Consider the following 19398-nt stretch of genomic DNA (forward strand, 5'->3'; position numbering starts at 1 on the left):
TACTATAACAATTATTTTAGTAGTAAGTAAATTCATCAAGTGTACAGATGGGGCCCAGTATGGCTGATGCGTGATCCGGAGCTGCGGACTACCTAGAGGGTTTACCAAGGCTCCGGTTCGAAAAGCAGGAGTAGGAATGGGGTGGTTTTTTACTGACTAGTAAGAGTCTGACACTCCCTCTCGCCTCACCCAAGGCGGGAGAAGCAATTGGATGACATCCCCCCTTAAAATAAAAGTTCATCAAGTGTAATGAAGAAAGATAGTACTCTGTTCTATCGTAATATAAGTAGATAAAGAAGATACGACAGGAATGGTAAATAAAGGACACAGGCAGAAGGTAGGACAAAGTTGAATGCACTAGTTATCGATAATGTGACAGACAGAAAGATAAAATCATGTGTTGATTATGGTAGTGCATTATTAATATCTACGACAGTTAAATATAAACTTTTAATAACATACAACCTACTTAACATGGATATCTTCATCATGATTATAGCACACATCCAGCATCTTTCCATATAAGAAAAACATATCTTAGCTGAACCCGTTTCCACCAGTGCTAAGTTATGTGTACAATGAAAATACATCCACAGTAAGTAGCATAACACATCTCTGGTGAAAAATCACCCTTAGACATGTTTTTTTTTTTTATTTTATCATATAAGATTACAATACTTTGTAGTTGGAATGTCGTTACCGTACTTCATGTTACCTTATAAAAAGATGACATAATATTTAAATTTAGAAATCTTGATTTTAGTGGAGTACCAGGAAAATTGGTATGAAATTATAAAAATCAGGTCAATCAACCTGCCACGGTTCTATGTACCGTGAAGGTGAGTTCATCCGTTAAACACATCGTTTAACCAACATTCTAAAAGTGATAAATAACAGTAACCTCGTAACAATACTATAAAGCATTTAAATAAATTATTTATACTAGATATGTTGACTGATATGCTGAATTCACAGAATGATTATATACTACTCAAATTACTTATAACTTGAACACCTACACACGTTTATTCAATAGAGTAGGATTTATCGAAAATGCCGGACATTACGAGTTCAGAGTTATCCATGTATGACAATTGTTTTTCGGAATTTTTCGAAACTTTAAATTTCGAAAAATTTAAGTGAGAGACATCTCCTACAACTGTTTTTTTTTTATGTTAAATGGGCCAAAGTTTGGCCGCTATCTCGCCTGATGGTAAGTGATGATGCGGCCTACGATGGAGCACGTCTGCCCATAAGCAACCTATTCACTCGGGCTTTGAAGACACCCAAGTTTAGATTAGGAGAAATTATATTCAGTATTTTTTACTTTAACGTATTCTGCATTTGATTCTAATACACAGCAACAATATGCCACGCAGTTTTCCGGCTTCATCAAATCTGTACAATCTGGAAAATCATATTGAATGGGTTTTGTCAAGACATCATACATTAGACAACAGCTTATGTCAAGCACATATGTATTGGCAAAACGAATCGAAATATCCTATTAATTCGCAAAGAATCAAATAAATATTTTTTGTTTCTTTTTTTTTCTACATAAACATTGCCCCACATTAGGATTTTCTCCTGTGTCGTGGGTGCGTTTACAAACATACAAGTTCACAAACACATGACACCCAGACCCGGAACAACAATCTGTGGATCACACAAAGTGTTGTTCCGTGCGGGAATCGAACCCGCGACACGTTGCACGGCAGCCAGTTGCTTGCCCAGCCACCGCGCCAACTGTGCAGTCAATAGTTAAATAGTTTACTTATGTTATTAGTTTACATTGTAAGTATTAGTAAATTGTATAATATATTTTTATGTACTGAGATTTTAAAACAAATTCAAATAAATAATATTTTTTCAAGAATTCAATGTGTGATTTAACGGTATGTTTTCTTTCTGATTGAAAAATTGAGTGTTACGTACAATTGGTATTTGAACAAGTGACTAAATATAATTTGGTGAAAAAGTATAAAAGGCGTACCTAATGTTTCGTTTACGTATTTTAAACGTTGATTCAGGAGCTGTTTAGTTTTACGTATTTAAATACGCGGATTTTAGTGTAGATAAACGTGATCTGAAGCGGAGACCACACTACAATAAACGTAATGTATCATGCCCTCTAGCTTACATTGCAATAACTGAAGATCTCGATCTTTTTGGTAGGTTTGGTCTCGCCCAGAAGTTTATAAAGGGATAGCCATTAGTATATACTATATTCTATACTACTATTGTCTACTCCAGGAGTAAACATTAGTATATAGTACCTACATGTATAATATAGTTTAGTACTTTAGTAAATATTAAACAATAAAATAATCAGGATGTATTGAGAATAAGGGTCAATATTCAAATGATTGTTGCTAGGTATTTGTACCATAAATATCATTTGTCATATCAATAATAAATAAACGATAACAATAAAATCGATAAAAGACAGTAAAATGTTTTATAGCTGATAAACTATTATCTGATTTCCAAGATAAATGATTGTGAATTTGACGTTTCTCATCTGTTTCTTTTGTGATGGAGGAAATATCTTATTACATAAACATAGTAAATAACAGTGCACTAATATTGGATTAAAAATCGATCACGTAAGTTATTTTCCATTGGATATCAAAGTCAAAGTCAAAGTCAAAATCATTTATTTCAAATAGACCAGAAAGGCACTTTTGAACGTCAAAGCAAATATAATAATATTAATAACGTCTGTCTGTCGGTCAGTCCTCTAGTGAAGCTATTTGCTCGTTCCAAAGTGTAGATTCCTATGGAGAAGAACGAGCAAGAAACTCCATAGGTTACTCTTTCTCAATCAGATTCACAATACAATTCTTGGTTACATTGTTTTGATTACTTCAACTATGTGAGAACAATGTAAAACTAATATACAGTCAAAGTGACAGAAAAAGAAAATAACCTAGAGGACAGTAAAAATTAATGCAGTCCGGAGCTGACCAGTCCCAGTTGACAGCGCCCGTTCACGAACATGACACGTACACCAGCACCGCCCAACTCAACCATGTTGCAGGGAATCGAGCGATCCAATGCCCGTGCCACCGCCAATGAGACCTTTGAGTGAGCATGACAACTCCAAGCTGACATAAATGCATTCTACTAGTCTAATTTGATTTTAGTTAATTACAGGGCTCTCACATTTACAATAATTGTATAACGTACAGAACACATCGAAATAACATGGTTATATTACAGAAATTTTTCGTTATCCTGTGGAGCCGGACCAGCTTGCCTCCAAGCATTTTTATCTTCTATGTAATCATTTACTTTGTAGTATGCTTGTCTACATAACGTTTTTTTAATACAAAGTTTAAATTTTGATTCATTCAGATTCTGTATTTCCATTGGAACTTTATTATAACATTTAACACAGAATCCCATAAATGACTTACTTATTTTTGACAATCTAAAAAATGGTTGACTTAATCTATCCTTATGCCTAGTTTGATAGTTGTGTCTGTCAGATACTTTCGCAAACAAATGTAGGTTTTTTCTAACATACATAATATTTTCATAAATAAATTGACATGGAACGGTCATAACATTGATCTCCTTAAACTTTTCTCTGAGAGATTCGCGACGACCTAGGTTGTAAATAGCTCTGACGGCGCGCTTTTGTAGGATAAAGATAGAATTGTAGGATAAAGATAGAATATCTGTTTCGATTTGGTTCATATAATACAAATAGGTACATTAGAAGTACGATTGCACCTAGGTTACCCATAAAATTCACTAGGCGGCGCTGTAAGCGTTAAAAGTCGCGTCGATTGATGTTTCTGATGATACCTATGTCCATAAGCAATAAAAATACCAGACCATTTATAATATCTTTTTTTTAATCTCAATTTTTATTAGGGCTTTTTTTCCTGATAGGAACATGACAGCCCCATTATATGATACAAAATTAAATGATATAGGTACACAGAAAACAACTTAACCAGGTTTAGCTTGCCGTTAAACTTAAAAGTGTCAAGGAATAGACCTTAATAGTTAAGTATGAGACATTTTATGAGAGGTATAGGTATGATTAATTTATGATTTTATACTAAGAATCAAAGCATAATGACAGATACCACACCGACAAATATCGATACCTATCGTAGATACGTCTCTTGGTTACTTTACAAAGTATGATGTGGTTTTATTGTCTCAATATCGTTATACTGTAAGCAATTTAGATTTATAATGTGTTGGTTATAAAAATGTAATTTATGATTTTATTGTAATTTGCTATAAATTTAAGTGGTTGTGATAAGATTTGACTGAATATTCTATTGAACTTTGGTCTTTCCTTACGTTGGTTTCGTAGCCCACAATCTATTCACACATCATTATTATGCACAGAAAAATATCTGTAGATCATAGATTTATTTCTTTGGTATATACTTTTAAATGAAGCCTGCAAAATATTAGCCATAAAAATGCAAATATGTTTATTTTTCAGGTTTAATTTTCAAGTTAAATTTATCATTATTGTGCCTACATTTACAAAAACAAGTACAAGAAGATATTCACAATAAAGCAATTTTACATTGAAAATATTACCATCTGTAATTGCTAATTTTGGCAGCAGTCTTTAGTGTTTGATAAAAACAATACATTACGATTACAATATGAAATTAAAATCGTTCAATTTACAAACTAACCGATAATAGAATATCTACTGTTTTAAAATGTAATTAATAGCTAATTGTTTCGGCATCCGCATTGATAACACAAATACCCGTTTGAATTTACATAATAGGCATGTAGGTTCAACTTCAACGATATCATGAAATTTACTCTAACTGTCACCATAAAAAAATCTAAGATTAGTTCAGTTCACAGTTTACATTCAGTACGAATTCACAAACACCTGTGTTAAGCACGAGTAAAGATTTTATTACATTGTTAAATTCTTTCAAGGCAGAGAATATGGAACGCCAATTGCTACGATTCGCTTCATCAACAGTCATCAGTCTTTTCATGCATACTCGTCGGCTTTTAGTTTGACCCTTCTTTAATATATCGCCAATCTGGTCAATATATTTATAACAATCAATATAAAATATCTAATGCATAGGTATTGTATATATACTTATGTGCAACGATATGTTATCAGGCAGTTTTATTTATGCTCCAAATCTTTAAACGAGCTGACTAATTTATAAAGATTTACCTAAACCGATATTTAAATATGCAGGTCATTGAAAGTCAGGACGAATGTACAAGATATTATCTTTTCGAAATTAAACTTCGTTTTATCAGAAAACTGTCTTGATTTTCTACTGAAAACTGAACAAAAACGCCTACTTTACTAACTGAATGATAGACATGTGAAGCTGAAACTACATTTCATAAAAGGTTTCAAGTTGGTTTGTTGTGAAATGAAAAGCTACCATAAGACGGAACTCCAACGACCATTAGTGTCTAAAGGTATTTTTCTACTAGATACGTACTGTGACCGTTTCCACCGATACTAAGCTATGTAACTTTGCGAGTGAGATGTTCTATGAAGATGTGCCACAACAAAATAGCTGCACGAGGAAAATGCGCAGCTCGAGTATGCGAAGTATCGATAGTAGAGAAACCATTAATAGCACATATCCATAGCACCCATCCATATCACTCATCTTTCCATATAATGATAAATGTATTTTGTGTGTATTTTGTGGTATTTAGTAGGTACCTAGGTATATTATATAAGTGGATGACAGACATGTATGTGGGAAAGTACCCATAATAGGTATTTTCATAATATAAAGGAAATAATCAACATTAAATTGAGATAGCACGTGCAAATAAAAACAAAACAATCTTTAACCGAAGTATTAGTACGTATGATAGATGATAAATGTAATTTAGTGTAGATAAGATTTAGACACCTGCTGCTGACCTCTAAATTTGATTGATCGGTGAATAACACAAGTAATGATCCGAAACGTACTCGATAGAAGGTTTGAAATCGAATCGCATTCGATGAATTGGGCCCTGTATTGGAATAGAAACATTGTTTTATCTATCACTAGCAAACCTGGCGAACTCCGTTTCGCCACCAATGGTTTTTCGGCTTTCCTGCTTTTCTCTTGAATTTTCTTGAATGTTCTTCTTATAAACCTCACGGAGCCCGATACCTTTCCGACGAATGCAAAACTGTGGAAATCGGTTCGTGCGTTCTGGAGTTATAGCGTCAGGTGGTACTAGATTTCATGCTATCAGGGTGATATATTATATATCACCATGATAGCATGAAATCTAGTAATAGCATTGTTCTTGCAGAAGGTAACACTTGGAAAATGAAAAAGAAGTAAAAAAAAAGTAATATATGGTGGCGTTGTTTTAGTGTCACTTTAGTAAATTAAATCAATCGACGGATGAGAATGCCCAGTATTTTCCTTGTCCTATTTTAGTAGGTACCTACTGAAATTGTCAAAACAATGAGTAGACATACGTAATTATTTATCTGATTTTTTTAATATTGTAATCCAACTTATACACATTTTTATCTTCGAAAAATAATTAGTTACCTATTTATAGTAATATGTTGTGACTCACCGAACGTTAGGTTTCGGATAATTTTGGTTTGTAAACTGAAGAAAATTATACATACGTATACAAGTATTTATTCGCTCGCAATCCCATGGGATAAAAAGCCAGCTCCTGTCTGTATACCAAATTTTATCCGTTCAGTAATTTCAGCGTGATTGACTGACAAACTTCCAAAAAAACAAACAAACAAACTTTCACATTTGTAACATTAGTGTGATAGAGATGTGTTGTAGGCTTTTCTAGTAGATATTCTATCTATGTATTAGTACTAAAAATATACATTATACCTAGGTGTTTTAAAAATAATAATATTAAATTGGTATTCACCTAAATTGTAAAAGAATCCATTCCATCAGATTTATTTGCCTTTGTCCATTAAATATATACCTAGTAACATTTTACCTTAATACTAATTAGGTTTAATATATATTCCCAGTTACCTAAATTTTATAAGAATGCATTCCATCACGTCCCAGAATTTATTAACCTATGTCTATTTAAATATATACCTAGCAACATTTTACCTCAATACTCGTTATTTTTATTCAATATTCCCATTTAAATACTAAGGATAGCCAAAATACCTAACACAGGTAAATTATTTATTTATTAACTCGCAGCTGAAACTACCTATCCATGCTTACATAAAGAATATGTGTACGTGCATGGAGTGGATATGGAGTTGTTCGATTTTGTACGACAATTCCAACAACTTAATACAACAAACAACAACGTAAACTGTAATCGCACTTAACATGAAGCTAATCTGCAAACCAACAGCATCATTTGGTTAAGGCATGAGTCATGAGACACAAATTGGACACAATGTGTCGTACCTATTGTCGTTTAATGGTCAGTTTTTGGTACTTTTTTTAGCTTTGTTTAAGTCGAATTGTACTCATACTATCAAAAAGTACTTAGAAGTATTATAAAATTGGTAATACTACCAATATATTTTTATATGTTCTAAAAATGCAAGTGCAGTGATTAACAAGTATCATAAAAATGATTATTTTTAAATATATATTATTCAAATATAAAAATAATAATATTATTCAATTACTTATTTAAATTTGTCATGGCCTTTTTTCTTATCTTTTAATGTATTTTATTAGTTGTCGAATTGATCCCTGCTCGCATTGTCGCGATTCGGCAAATTCGCAATAAATACCCGAGTGATAATGGCTTCTACAACAGTCTGCTGTCGGGTCGGTGAGTAGCTCATACTGTACGACTGATATTTTCAATTTACAATATTTATAAAATAATTAATAATATTGTTATTGTTAGGTACACGGGTAGGTAGCTAGCTAAAGTAGAGACTTCCAAACGTCGTTTACCACTATTTATTTTGGTTCGTGCTAAGTAATATTACGCGTATTAGAAATACACAGTTTCTGAATCTTACTTATGTTCAAAACAATTATCTTTTCTATTAAATATTTTATTTGGGAGGTTTAAAAAAATAACTTACGTTGACCAAAAGCTAGGTTAGCTATACGGGTATTACTTAGCGATTTTCCCGTTAAGTATCTACTTCCTTCCTTTCTTTTAATACCAAACATGAAACAGAGTAAGTGGGATAATTTTTACAAATGGTTTAAAAAATTGTTGGTTAGCCTAAGTATATATCTTCAACTTAGCCATAAATCGCATTCATATCAACATACATAACTTAATTCGAAAATTTTCTTTGACAGAATAAAAAATGGATAGAATAGCCTTCATAATTCTGGCAGTGCTGCAGCTGCAAGTCAGCTGGGCTGCCTGCACCGACTACTCCAACAGCAGTCCTGTAGAACTACTCCAAGCCTACGTACAGATCAACACGACTACTTACCATGACTTATGTGAGTTACTTAATTAAACATAGCTTTATTTAGATCATTCTCACTAAACAAAATCATATACTTATGCCTACGTCATTACAACACTTGAGTTGTCTTATTGTTTGTTTTAGAATTATTGAAACATCAGCTATTTCTTTCTTATTTTTTCTCGCTAGTAAAATAATTGCCATATAAATGCCGTAACCATCAATATTAAGATAACATCTTCTTACAGCGGAGGCAGTGGAGTTCTGGAGAGAATTAGCAGCTGTGGCGGACGTTCCCATAAATGTCTACGAGATAGTGGAAGGGTTTCCCATCGTTGTGCTGAAATGGGCCGGAGCCGACAGCAGCCAACGCAGCATTATGCTGAACTCACACATGGACGTCGTGCCTGCTGCACTTGAGGTAAATATGGCTCATACCAACAGTCTACATACTTTCTACCTTACTACCGCCTTACCAGCCTTTTTCCTTTGGGAATCGCTAAACTACTGAGCGCTACCTACGGCGCTATTTTTTTAAATTTACAAAATGTTAGTTAAGAATGTATCGAAAAATAAGTTAGCTTTAAGACAGATTTTTACAGATAAAGAAAATCTGTTCTGTAGTAAAAGCCCACGGTAGAATGTTATCTTATAGGTAAATGGTAAGCCTTATGGTATCTTATAGTTACCTCCTTACTTTGTTTCTAAGGAAAAAAAAATATTTATGAGGCACTGGTAGACTTTTAGGTAAAGAGGAAAAAAGCACTTAAAGAGTTTTATCGAGTCGTATAAGTCCATAAAAAATATTCGTTACAAAAGCAATTTATATTGTTAGGTATCACATTTATCAACACGTAGAATATTGTACCGCTGTTTGGCAAGTAGTAAATTATACTACACTATTTATTATGTCTATCAGATTAGCTTTCGATGTCGATATGTTTGATATATAGCCGTAGATATAAGTAATATAATAATTATTTACTTATTTCACTGCATTTTAAGACATTACATAAAATAAGGGTCCAATAGTCATTATAACTAATGAAATAGATCATAAAATGCTAACATGGTAATGAGGCTTATACTTTCAAAATTATTTACGTGTTTCCTTTGCTCTCCGTACAAATAAATCAAAATACACAACTTGAAATAAACTAAATTAAATATTTATTAACAATCATTAAGTTCGATGTTCGTATAGCAACTCAGCTCTTAGCAGTACCTACTTACCTAGATACCAAAAGATAAGAGTTGATTACCATCTAAACCGACTGTAATTTCATTTTAACATTAACCTTAGCACAGCTCTAATCGGGCATCGCCTGACTGCAATCGTGTTCGTCGACCGCTGTTCCATAATGATGTAGGATATATAGGATGATCAAAGAAAATATTAATAGATTCAAGATAGTGCATAAGTTGTAGGTAACATAACAAAAGGAATATGTGATACGATCACAACTGAAATTGAGTACATGTAAATTTGACTAGATGCAATTTTACCGGTATATAAATTAATAGTTTAAAAACCATAAAAAACGCACTTTTATAGGTGCACGTAAAAGTAAAATGTAAATTAATTCTTGTTTTTATCAGTATACTCGTATCGACTTCTAATAGACCTTTAAATAAGACACTGCTATGTAACTACAAGACTAAATTTTCACTTCTTTACAGGACGGATGGACTTATGATCCATTCTCTGGCCACATAGATGAGAACAATGTCATGTACGGCCGAGGAACTCAAGATATGAAATCCGTGTCGATTCAGTACTACTCAGCTTTGCGCAGACTGAAGGAAAATAATGTCACGTTGCTTAGAGACGTGTACATGACTCTTATGCCTGGTAAGTATTTTTAAAGTTAATTCATAGTATACAACATTGCTTGTTTTTTGGTTTGTTTCGGCGTTTATTTAGAAAGTAGTCAAGAAATGCCTTATCCCGATAACTATATAATATTGACAAGTACTGTTTTCTAGCTAACTTAAAAAATATGTTTCATTTGTTTTGTCACCCATAATCTTTTAAATGAGTAAAAAATAAGCGAACTGGTAAAAAATTGGCAATAATTTCATAACAACATTTTGAAGATAGTACCAGGTATTATGCAATATACACGTGCCTGAAAACTTCAGGGTCTTTGGATGTATTTCCTTTAAACCATAATAAACGATTAAGTATCTTTTAAATCAGTAATTAATATAACTTTACATTTAAAAAACCCATCGATAATGAGATTATACAGTCATCAAGTATGTTATCTGTGTGAATTTGATTTCTACCTGATCAAAACACAGATTGGCACCAGATCCAACGCTATCTCTAGACTATCCTTACATAATGACTCATTAATTGTTTTATCATTAAACGTGATTTAATTATAGTCTTTGTTTGTATCTTTTGATTATTTATCGTACTTTTACTATCGCCGGATTAAATATTACACAACGTCTACCGGGTATAACTGGATTTTTGCGACATGTGTAAAGTCCTGTGTATAACTTGCCACCTGGCAGGAAAGGACTACATGTAGCAATGATGATAGATGGTACATTTACATATCACTACATAGTATAAATTAAAGTCGCTTTCTCTGCCCCTATGACCAAATCTTTAAACGTATGCAATAGATTTTGATGTGGTTTTTTTAATAGATAGAGTGATTCAAGAGGAAGGTTTATATGTACAATACATTCATAATATATATCACCACTGCACCCATGCGAAGCTGGGGCAGGTCGCTAGTTTAGCTTATAAACTCTAGTCAAAAACAATTAGTTTTAAACACATTTTTAATTAATTTACTTTTTTATTAATTTAGATGAGGAAGTCGGTGCTGAAGCCGGTATGATTCCTTTCCTCCAGAGCGAAGAGTTTGCAGCAATGAATGTGGGAATAGAATTAGATGAAGGTTCCTCATTCCCAATGCCTATTATTGCAGTCTTCTATCAAGACAAGGTTGTGTGGCGTAAGTAAATTAATTACAACAACACTAGCACTGAATCGTGGATTCATCTGTGTGCTTTGTCTCTAGATAAAACTGTCAAATGTGTGAAGAATTGTTTAAATACGACGTCCATTTCCAAAGATCAACACGTTTAAACAAACATTCGAAAAATATATGTCCAAATTATGTTGTATGTATGTATAAAATCTTTGCAAATATTGCATCTTACGTTGCCATGCAGATGATGATTGTCTTTCTTTTGTGACCATGAATGAGATACACGTGTTTTTAATAAAAGAAACCGTATCCATGTATAATTTTAAAATTACAAGACACATGTCAGTATTGATATGGAATTTGAACCGGTCGCCTGTAAAAATATTTACAATTTGGCAGTCGTCATTATATTCTGTTGAAACAGGTGTCTTGTTTCTTTCTCTTTTAAACATTCTTTCTTTTATATGAAAATTTTTAAAGATTATTAATAAATTAAACGATACCGATAGTGACATGGTGATTACAAACAAACATGGCATGGGTCACGTTTGAAAAAAATAATCATGCTCGCAATTATACTTTACTCATCAAGAAATAATCACAATCTATAAATATTTTTTACAATAATAATTAAATGAATATTTTGTTACAGAAATCAAAGTGGATTGTCATGGTATATCCGCACACGGATCCACTTTTCCGGCAACGAACGACACTGCCACTGGAAAGGTAATAAACATATTTCAAGCCCAGACAAGCTTCAATTTGTAGCATTTGAAACAGCTTCATACTACATACTAACAACGAATTTTTTTGAACGACATTAAAATACAATAAAAAATTACAATATGCGCTACAAAATTCAAAATCAACTAGGTAATGTTACTAAAGAAGCTTATTTATTATTATAAACAAAAATAAATGTTTGATTTGTATGCGCTGTATAATAAAACAATTCCTTATTTCCAGTGCCGCAACGTGATGAACAAATTCTTCGAATTTAGAGACGAACAGTACGAGTTAGCAAAGGTAGCACCTCCTAATGACGCAGGCGGTTACACTTCGGTCAATATTAACAAAATTAATGTGAGTATTACTGTGTGTAAGAAAATAAATAAAGGTTTAATAAAGACTCGTTCCCCATCCCCCATCTATTAACTTAGCTGTAAATAAACTTATGTGAACTATGTTTTTTAATCAGGGTGGAACTGCCAACAATGTGATACCGAGCCTCATCAGTCTTACAATCGACATTCGTTTGGGTACACGGGTTAACGAAGAACAAATGGATGCTAAAGTAAGTTAATAATAATACTTTGGACTTACAATACAGCAGGACTAATGTTTTGGCTGCCATGTTATGGTTAATGCCATTGGTATATAGAATAGAATCAGGCGTTACTTTCCGGAAATCCATGCTACACTAAAAATCTATAGTATTAATTAGATTTTTATAAAATGAGTATATAAATAAAATGAATGAATGTATAATATATACTATAAGTAGCATGAAAACTTACAATCTTTTGTATATGTTAGTAGTTCCATAAGTAAATGATAACTCTAACCTATTTCTTTTTTATGCCAGATTCGTCAGATGATTGCGGAATCAGGATCGAACATAACATTCTCATACATTCTAAAGAACCCGCAGTCTCCAGCTACCATCGTGAATGCATCAAACCCTTACTGGAATGCTGTCACCAGTGCAGCAGAAGAACTGTAAGTTATTATTTTAACTAGATTTTTATGATAAGAATACAATAATTAGATGTTAGCAGTTAAAAGTTTATTTTTCACTAAATTAACTATTTTAGACGTAATGAAATAGATAGAAAGCCTAAAAGCTACACGTTAGGGCGAGGCCACAACATTGCGTCGCGTTGTGGAAATTTCTGATGCGCTGACGCAAGGTACAAATCTACTCATTTTACGATAGGACGATGTTGTGGTCTCGGCCTTAGGCATGACGTTAGCATATACCCCTTCATAAGTTGTGAAACTCAACAACATTTTAACGAAATCATTGTTTCTTCAACAGCGGTGTCCAATTATTGGCGACGATACCCCCTGGCTCCACTGATGCTCGGCACGTCAGAAACGCTGGTTTCCCAGCTTTAGGCCTATCGCCTATGCCGGACACTGAACTACTCCTGCATGCAGTCAACGAGAGACTTGCTATCGACACCTTCACGAAGGGAATCGATCTTTACGAGAAAATTATAAATAACTTGGCCAACATCCCTGCAGAATATACAGCTGAAGATGGTACTGAATATCTTAAAGTGACTGCTGGTTAACTTGACTGAGATTTAATATAGGTTTAACTCTTTGTTGTAAATATTATGTTTTGTTCCAATGTGTATTTCTTAGAAACTAATATGATAAGTAGAGTAGACGAGCGCATAGATCTATTTGTTTTGTAAGATAATTGAACTTGTAAGTTTAAGTTATTTTATTGTAAACAGAAATGTTGTAAAGTGTTTAAATAAAATTGAAACACAAAAGTAATTACTTTGTTTAATTTTTATCGATTCAGACAATACGTTCTATTAAATCCAGATAAAAACAGTATTTGCGCATTAAAACCACCCCGTTCCTACACCTGCTTTTCGAGCCGGAGCCGGAGCCCCAGTAAACTCGCTAGGTAGTCCACAGCTCCGGAACAGGCATCAGCCCTACTGTACCTCATCTATGGTGGTCTGATGGCTACTCTAGCGAGTAAAATCTAACGACAGATGTCGAGATCCTCTAAAAATTATAATTTTAGACTTTCACAATTTCTTTTGTAAGTTACTTGACTTTGGTAAAATCAATAATAAATTATTAAATATTCCTACTTACTCCTATTTTGGATATTTTATTAATTATCTATGTAAGTATCATATCTTTTTAATCATTTTAATTCTAGTAAATTTTCTACAAAACTTCTATTTCATAGTTTACAATTTAGTAATAGTTTTTATTACACTTTCTTGTGAGAGGTTCATTTTGTTAATTCCAAGTACCAAGTAAGTTTTTAATAGTGTGCCGCCAGAAGTCTTATAGATTGTAGTAACGTATAACGATAAAAAGATGTATGTGAAATGATAGTAATTAATATGTCTTACTTATCAAAATACTATCTTTGTTAATCAATTCGATCGATATCAACGTCGGGTTAATGAGAGTGGTTATAACAAATTTTCAGGCCAAATATAGAACAAAAGTGCGAGTAAATTGTTATTTTCCCTTTGATTTTATATAATCTTATGCTGGCTGCTTACTATACTGTTATAATGCATGAACAAACATTAATGGGCGATGTGAGCTTACCTCGTCGCCACGCAATGTCTAAATGCGGTATTAGGAGAGATTGTGAGTGAGCAATTAGGTACAAAGGCGGTTCTACGGTACATTCCACTAGAAACGATCACTGATAATATCTTTTTATCTCAACAAAGCAAAAAAATACGATTTTGATAACCCCTTTTTAAAATGAGAACATTCTAAAAATAGTGACTGACTTGACCTGACTTTGCCCTTTATTGATTAATATCTTTTTTGTAAGCGAGATAATATCAATTTTTGATTGATATTTAATTAAGATATTAAAATAAAAATTTTCATGTAGGTCGTGTGTTGATAGATGCATGATACGGACCTAAATTGATTTTACTAGATACATGATAAAATTGTCTAGATGCACAACGTTTCATTGTATAATATGTTGGTCCAAATAATTAAACCATCCAGTAGTATAACTCTACGAGTCTCCGCTCTGTTTCCTCGTTTGCAGCTAAATCTTTAAACCAACAATCACCACTTCAGAGTAATGGGTGCCTTCCCACCCGTACGTGCCGCAACATTTTTAAAAGGACTTTTTCGCGAGCCGCCGTTTTCTGTTTGCGCACCATCGCGCGTCGTCGTTCTGCCACGGATTTCGCAATTGTCACGCTTTTAGCGAACAAATGAATTCTCACCAATGATCGGGATTCGCTGTGTAAACCGTTTAGCGCACGATTGATCGTTTTTATTTCTTTGTCTTTTTTATTTTTGTGAAAATCACGACGAAGGGAGCCAAAGGAAAGTTAAATACGTTTATGGTAAACATTTCGCTTGTTGCTCGTAAATAAAATGTTGTGAGGTGAATTTGAATGAACTTATTAAGTTATTATTAATGGATCATTAATAATGAAATTCCTAGTACCTACCTACATGTACTTATACATAAAATAAGTTTTGTAGAATAATTTAAATTCACAATATTATCACCGAATAGAGGTGTAACGCTTTATAATTATGAATGTTATATGAGGGTGGACCGCTAGGGGCGCAGTGAGCGTTAATTGAAATGAATTGTCGCGACTGGATGTAGCCGGCACATAAATCAGAGCGCCCGGGGCCACCAGCTAAGTGCCTGCTACGAGCGCGCTACGCCGTAGCAACCGATAGACGCGCCGCAAACCGAACTACGCCGTACAACTTTTTTATTAGTTTTTGTCTCAACAAGTATTCTTGTCTTAAGTATGTATGTACAATAGAAAACTAGCTTATATATTTACATATATGTATAAATCTGAGATTTCTTTGGAGTTTCTGTTTTTATCTTTACTTTCTATTTTCTTAACAACATTATAAGAAACTTACTAAATTAAAACAACAATAAGAATAAATATGTCTTTTCTGAGCGCTTCTATAGACATCATTAGAGTACGCCGCTCTCAGAGACATCACGAGACGAATTAATTCAGCCAAATACTGGGAACGGTGGAACGGGCGCGATTTTTACTGGTAGTGCTCATTTGTCACCACCACACCGCCACCTACTGGCATTAGTGGTAACCAACACAGGTGCGTATCATCGCATCGCTAAAAGCACCACACAGACGCATAATACACGTACAATTAATAAATGGATATGGCATCAGACGGAACATTTCGAATGTACTTCGTACACGAAAAGCTAATACTCAATCCTGTACACCACATTCTATGAGTAGTGGTGTAGAATCATGATTATCAATAAACAAATCTTATACAACAACTAACAACAGACAAAAGGTATAGCTATAAGCTCTAAAGATATTGCTATAGTCCTAGACCCAACAATGAAATTTCCTGTATCGGGCGTTCTAGAGTCTGTCAATATTATTTTTAGGGTTGATTAAATAAATAAATATAATGATTTTTTACAAACTCATTTAAAGTAAGTTGGAAAGAGGAAGAATATTGCTAATGAAATAAAATGTAATTACCATACTAAACATTATTATAATGTAAATGAAACTAAACGAAATGTAAACTAACTAAATCAAGATCTATCTCATAGCACATCCAAAATTCCCTTCGTACATCAACGAGCACCTTAATGACGCTCAGTGAAGTGTGAGAGTGTCTTGATGTCGAATGAGTTGTCGTTTTACAACTGACAGATCATCTACGTTTAGTCGCCGACATAATGGCGAATGGAGTGCGAGGATTTCATAATCAAGGCTTGCTCACAATTTATGTAAATAATGTGTGACTGATTACGTACAGTACGTGTGACTGACGGTGATAGATTCGTGGTACAGATACCTCTGGTACAATGTTTCTTGAAGCTGTAAATGAATGACCACTTTTTAAAAATAGATTACCTATTTTTATTTACTTTTAATTAGTTATTTCGTGGCGGCCCCGGAGGTTTAAGACGCCCGCTTCACATGCTTGAGAGTTCGGGTTAAAAATTCTCACTGCAAATACCAATGTGACATTTTCCGAGTTATATGTACTTTCTAAGATTATTTAGATACTACTAGCAAACGGTGAAGGAAAATATCGTGAGGACACCTGGGCTTATAATTTCAAATTGAAATTGCCCACCCGTATTGAGCAAGCGTGGCGATTAATGCTCAAACCTGTTGAGAGGATGATAAGATTACTTATTTATTATAATCAACCCTGTACTAAGACGACTTAGTCTATTGCTATGCTAGAGACAAGTGCGTAAGGTAATCTTTATTAAGGTTACTATTTCGAAAATCTCAATCTTGATTGGATTCTACTAGTAAAAGATTAAGATGATTTGGTCATACAAATATTTTTTATTTTAATCCATTTTATTTCCCTCTTCTATAACAATTTCGTTAAAATTAATAGGCAATCAATTTGCATTCATTTTTTTAATAAAATAATCGGAGAACGACAGACACTTACATAGCTAGTTTACATTATTGATACAATTTAAAAAGGGGTAACATCGAATAATGGAATGGTCACGCGCATATTGTTAATTTTTTAAACTCTTCAAGTGGCCGTAGCGTTGCCAACCCCTTTCATATTATTTTTGTCACGAACGCATATGTTTTCTATTCTAAAATGAACAATCGTCATAGGATTTGTAACCTACTTTTGAACCTCAAGTGTTTATGAAAAAACAATAATTTTAAATTAATATTAATTGTAAAATGATTGAGGGACTCGTGGGAATTGGATTGTGAGAAAAAAGGTTCGAGTAAATATATACATTTACCTAATTACCTACACGATTTTCTACGTTTAATAAGGGTTTGTGAAAAGATGTTAAATATGCAGTCATAAAAATTTACACTACAATCACTAACTTTTACTTCGCACATTAATAAAATAAGTTTAGGAAGGTATGGTTTCCTAGTCGTATTTTAATTTACTGTCCACTTATAAGCTAATATAGAAAGTATAGTACTTTAATTCTGCATTAGCTACAGTCTACACTTAAATAAGACACAGAAACGAAAATAGCAAAAACACAACCATAATAGCCGGTCACGTATCCCCGGATTACTGGTACTTGAGTGCGGAGTGCGAACGTTTAGTAAGATCGCGTGCCGTGGGTCGCGGTCGGTTGCCGGTCGCCGCCCGGTCGCCGCCCGGTCGCCGGGATTACGCCGACGGCCGCGCTAAAACAACATGCTCCACATAATCGCTGGGATTCACCTATAAGATATGGGGTGCTGTAGCAGAGGGTAGTAGGGTGGCTAAATAAGTACTCGAGTCTTTTGTACTGCGATGCAAATACGAGAACAATAGTGTTTTTATTGTGCAATCGTTTGTGAAAGACTTTGATTAACTATTTGAATTGGAATGTTGTTTATATTAGTTTTATTTCTTTACCATTCATTTATGTAAAGGAAACATCTTGTACATGTTCTTATAAAATGTTATTAAAATAATTTTTAACTAAAACAGTTACATTATTTCTTTACTGTGCACACAGCAAAGAAAAATACTACAAACTACGTCCAACAGTTTGTGTAAGAACATCGGAAAGAAAACTTGATCAAAGTTTGTGAGGTGTCGCACACACAGAAAGTGTTCGGTCAAACAGAGCGGTGTCCGTGCGAGTAGCTACGTGTACCTTAGATGTTAGTATCGTTCATTAGACAAGCATCCTTGTCCTATTCAACGGTTCACGTGGCGACTTCGCTTCGTAGCTCGGTTCACATCAAAAGCTGCACGGCCCGCCCCTCGCGCGCCACACGCGCTCCCATTGGCCCGCGCCGCCGCCCAGCCAATTAAGCTGCCTCGCTCACCCCGTGATCTAACTTGACATTTTAATGTTTACTGTACTGATAGTTCTGTAAGAAAATTCTTGGAGACCTTTTTGTTTCTTATGTTTTTGTACTATTTTACGTTCTCTATTGTTTATCGTAATTTTGTATCATAAAAGTGGCTATATAAATAAGAACTTAATTTGCATGAGGAAAGACATCAACGTTGTAAAACAACTATTTCTTAAGACTACGCTGCACTGGCTGTTTTTTATAAATTGTGAATGCTTAATGTTTTAACGCATTCAGTTAGCTCAGTTACAGTGTCTTGAAGTGGTTGAGAAATTTTGTTTTTACAATAAAATCCGAAGCGTAAACAATCGCCTTACTTCATCCCGTAATGCAACCATTATGTTCGTACGTAATTCAGTCAGATACGTAGCGACCGCTGCCCTGACAATGTAGCCTGTGGACTGGGACACAAGATGGGATCACACCCATCTCGCTCACTCCTGTGTCCCCGGCATGGTGCTGTCCTGCTCAGGGGGTGGGACTCAATGTAATCAGGGGATGACGTGACTCGCGA

The 19398-nt window shown here is 34.0% G+C and overlaps 1 protein-coding gene across 2 annotated transcripts; it reads left to right on the plus strand.

Annotated features, from left to right (window-relative positions):
- The first annotated feature begins 7627 nt into the window (after positions 1-7627).
- On the plus strand, positions 7628-13833 carry LOC118265511 (aminoacylase-1). Of its 2 annotated transcripts, none has more exons than XM_050706002.1 (10): positions 7628-7767; positions 8256-8405; positions 8620-8792; positions 10052-10223; positions 11200-11346; positions 11975-12051; positions 12292-12408; positions 12524-12619; positions 12911-13044; positions 13364-13833. In XM_050706002.1, exons 2-10 carry the CDS (start codon positions 8264-8266, stop codon positions 13620-13622), a joined length of 1317 nt encoding a protein of 438 aa, XP_050561959.1. In that variant the 5' UTR covers positions 7628-7767; positions 8256-8263; the 3' UTR covers positions 13623-13833. The 2 variants fall into 2 exon arrangements, with proteins under 2 accessions (XP_050561959.1, XP_050561960.1); XM_050706003.1 differs by having other exon boundaries at positions 7754-7783.
- The last annotated feature ends 5565 nt before the right edge of the window (positions 13834-19398 follow it).

Source organism: Spodoptera frugiperda, chromosome 28 (genome assembly GCF_023101765.2).
Source record: "Spodoptera frugiperda isolate SF20-4 chromosome 28, AGI-APGP_CSIRO_Sfru_2.0, whole genome shotgun sequence".
NCBI classification, from domain to species: Eukaryota; Metazoa; Arthropoda; class Insecta; order Lepidoptera; family Noctuidae; genus Spodoptera; species Spodoptera frugiperda.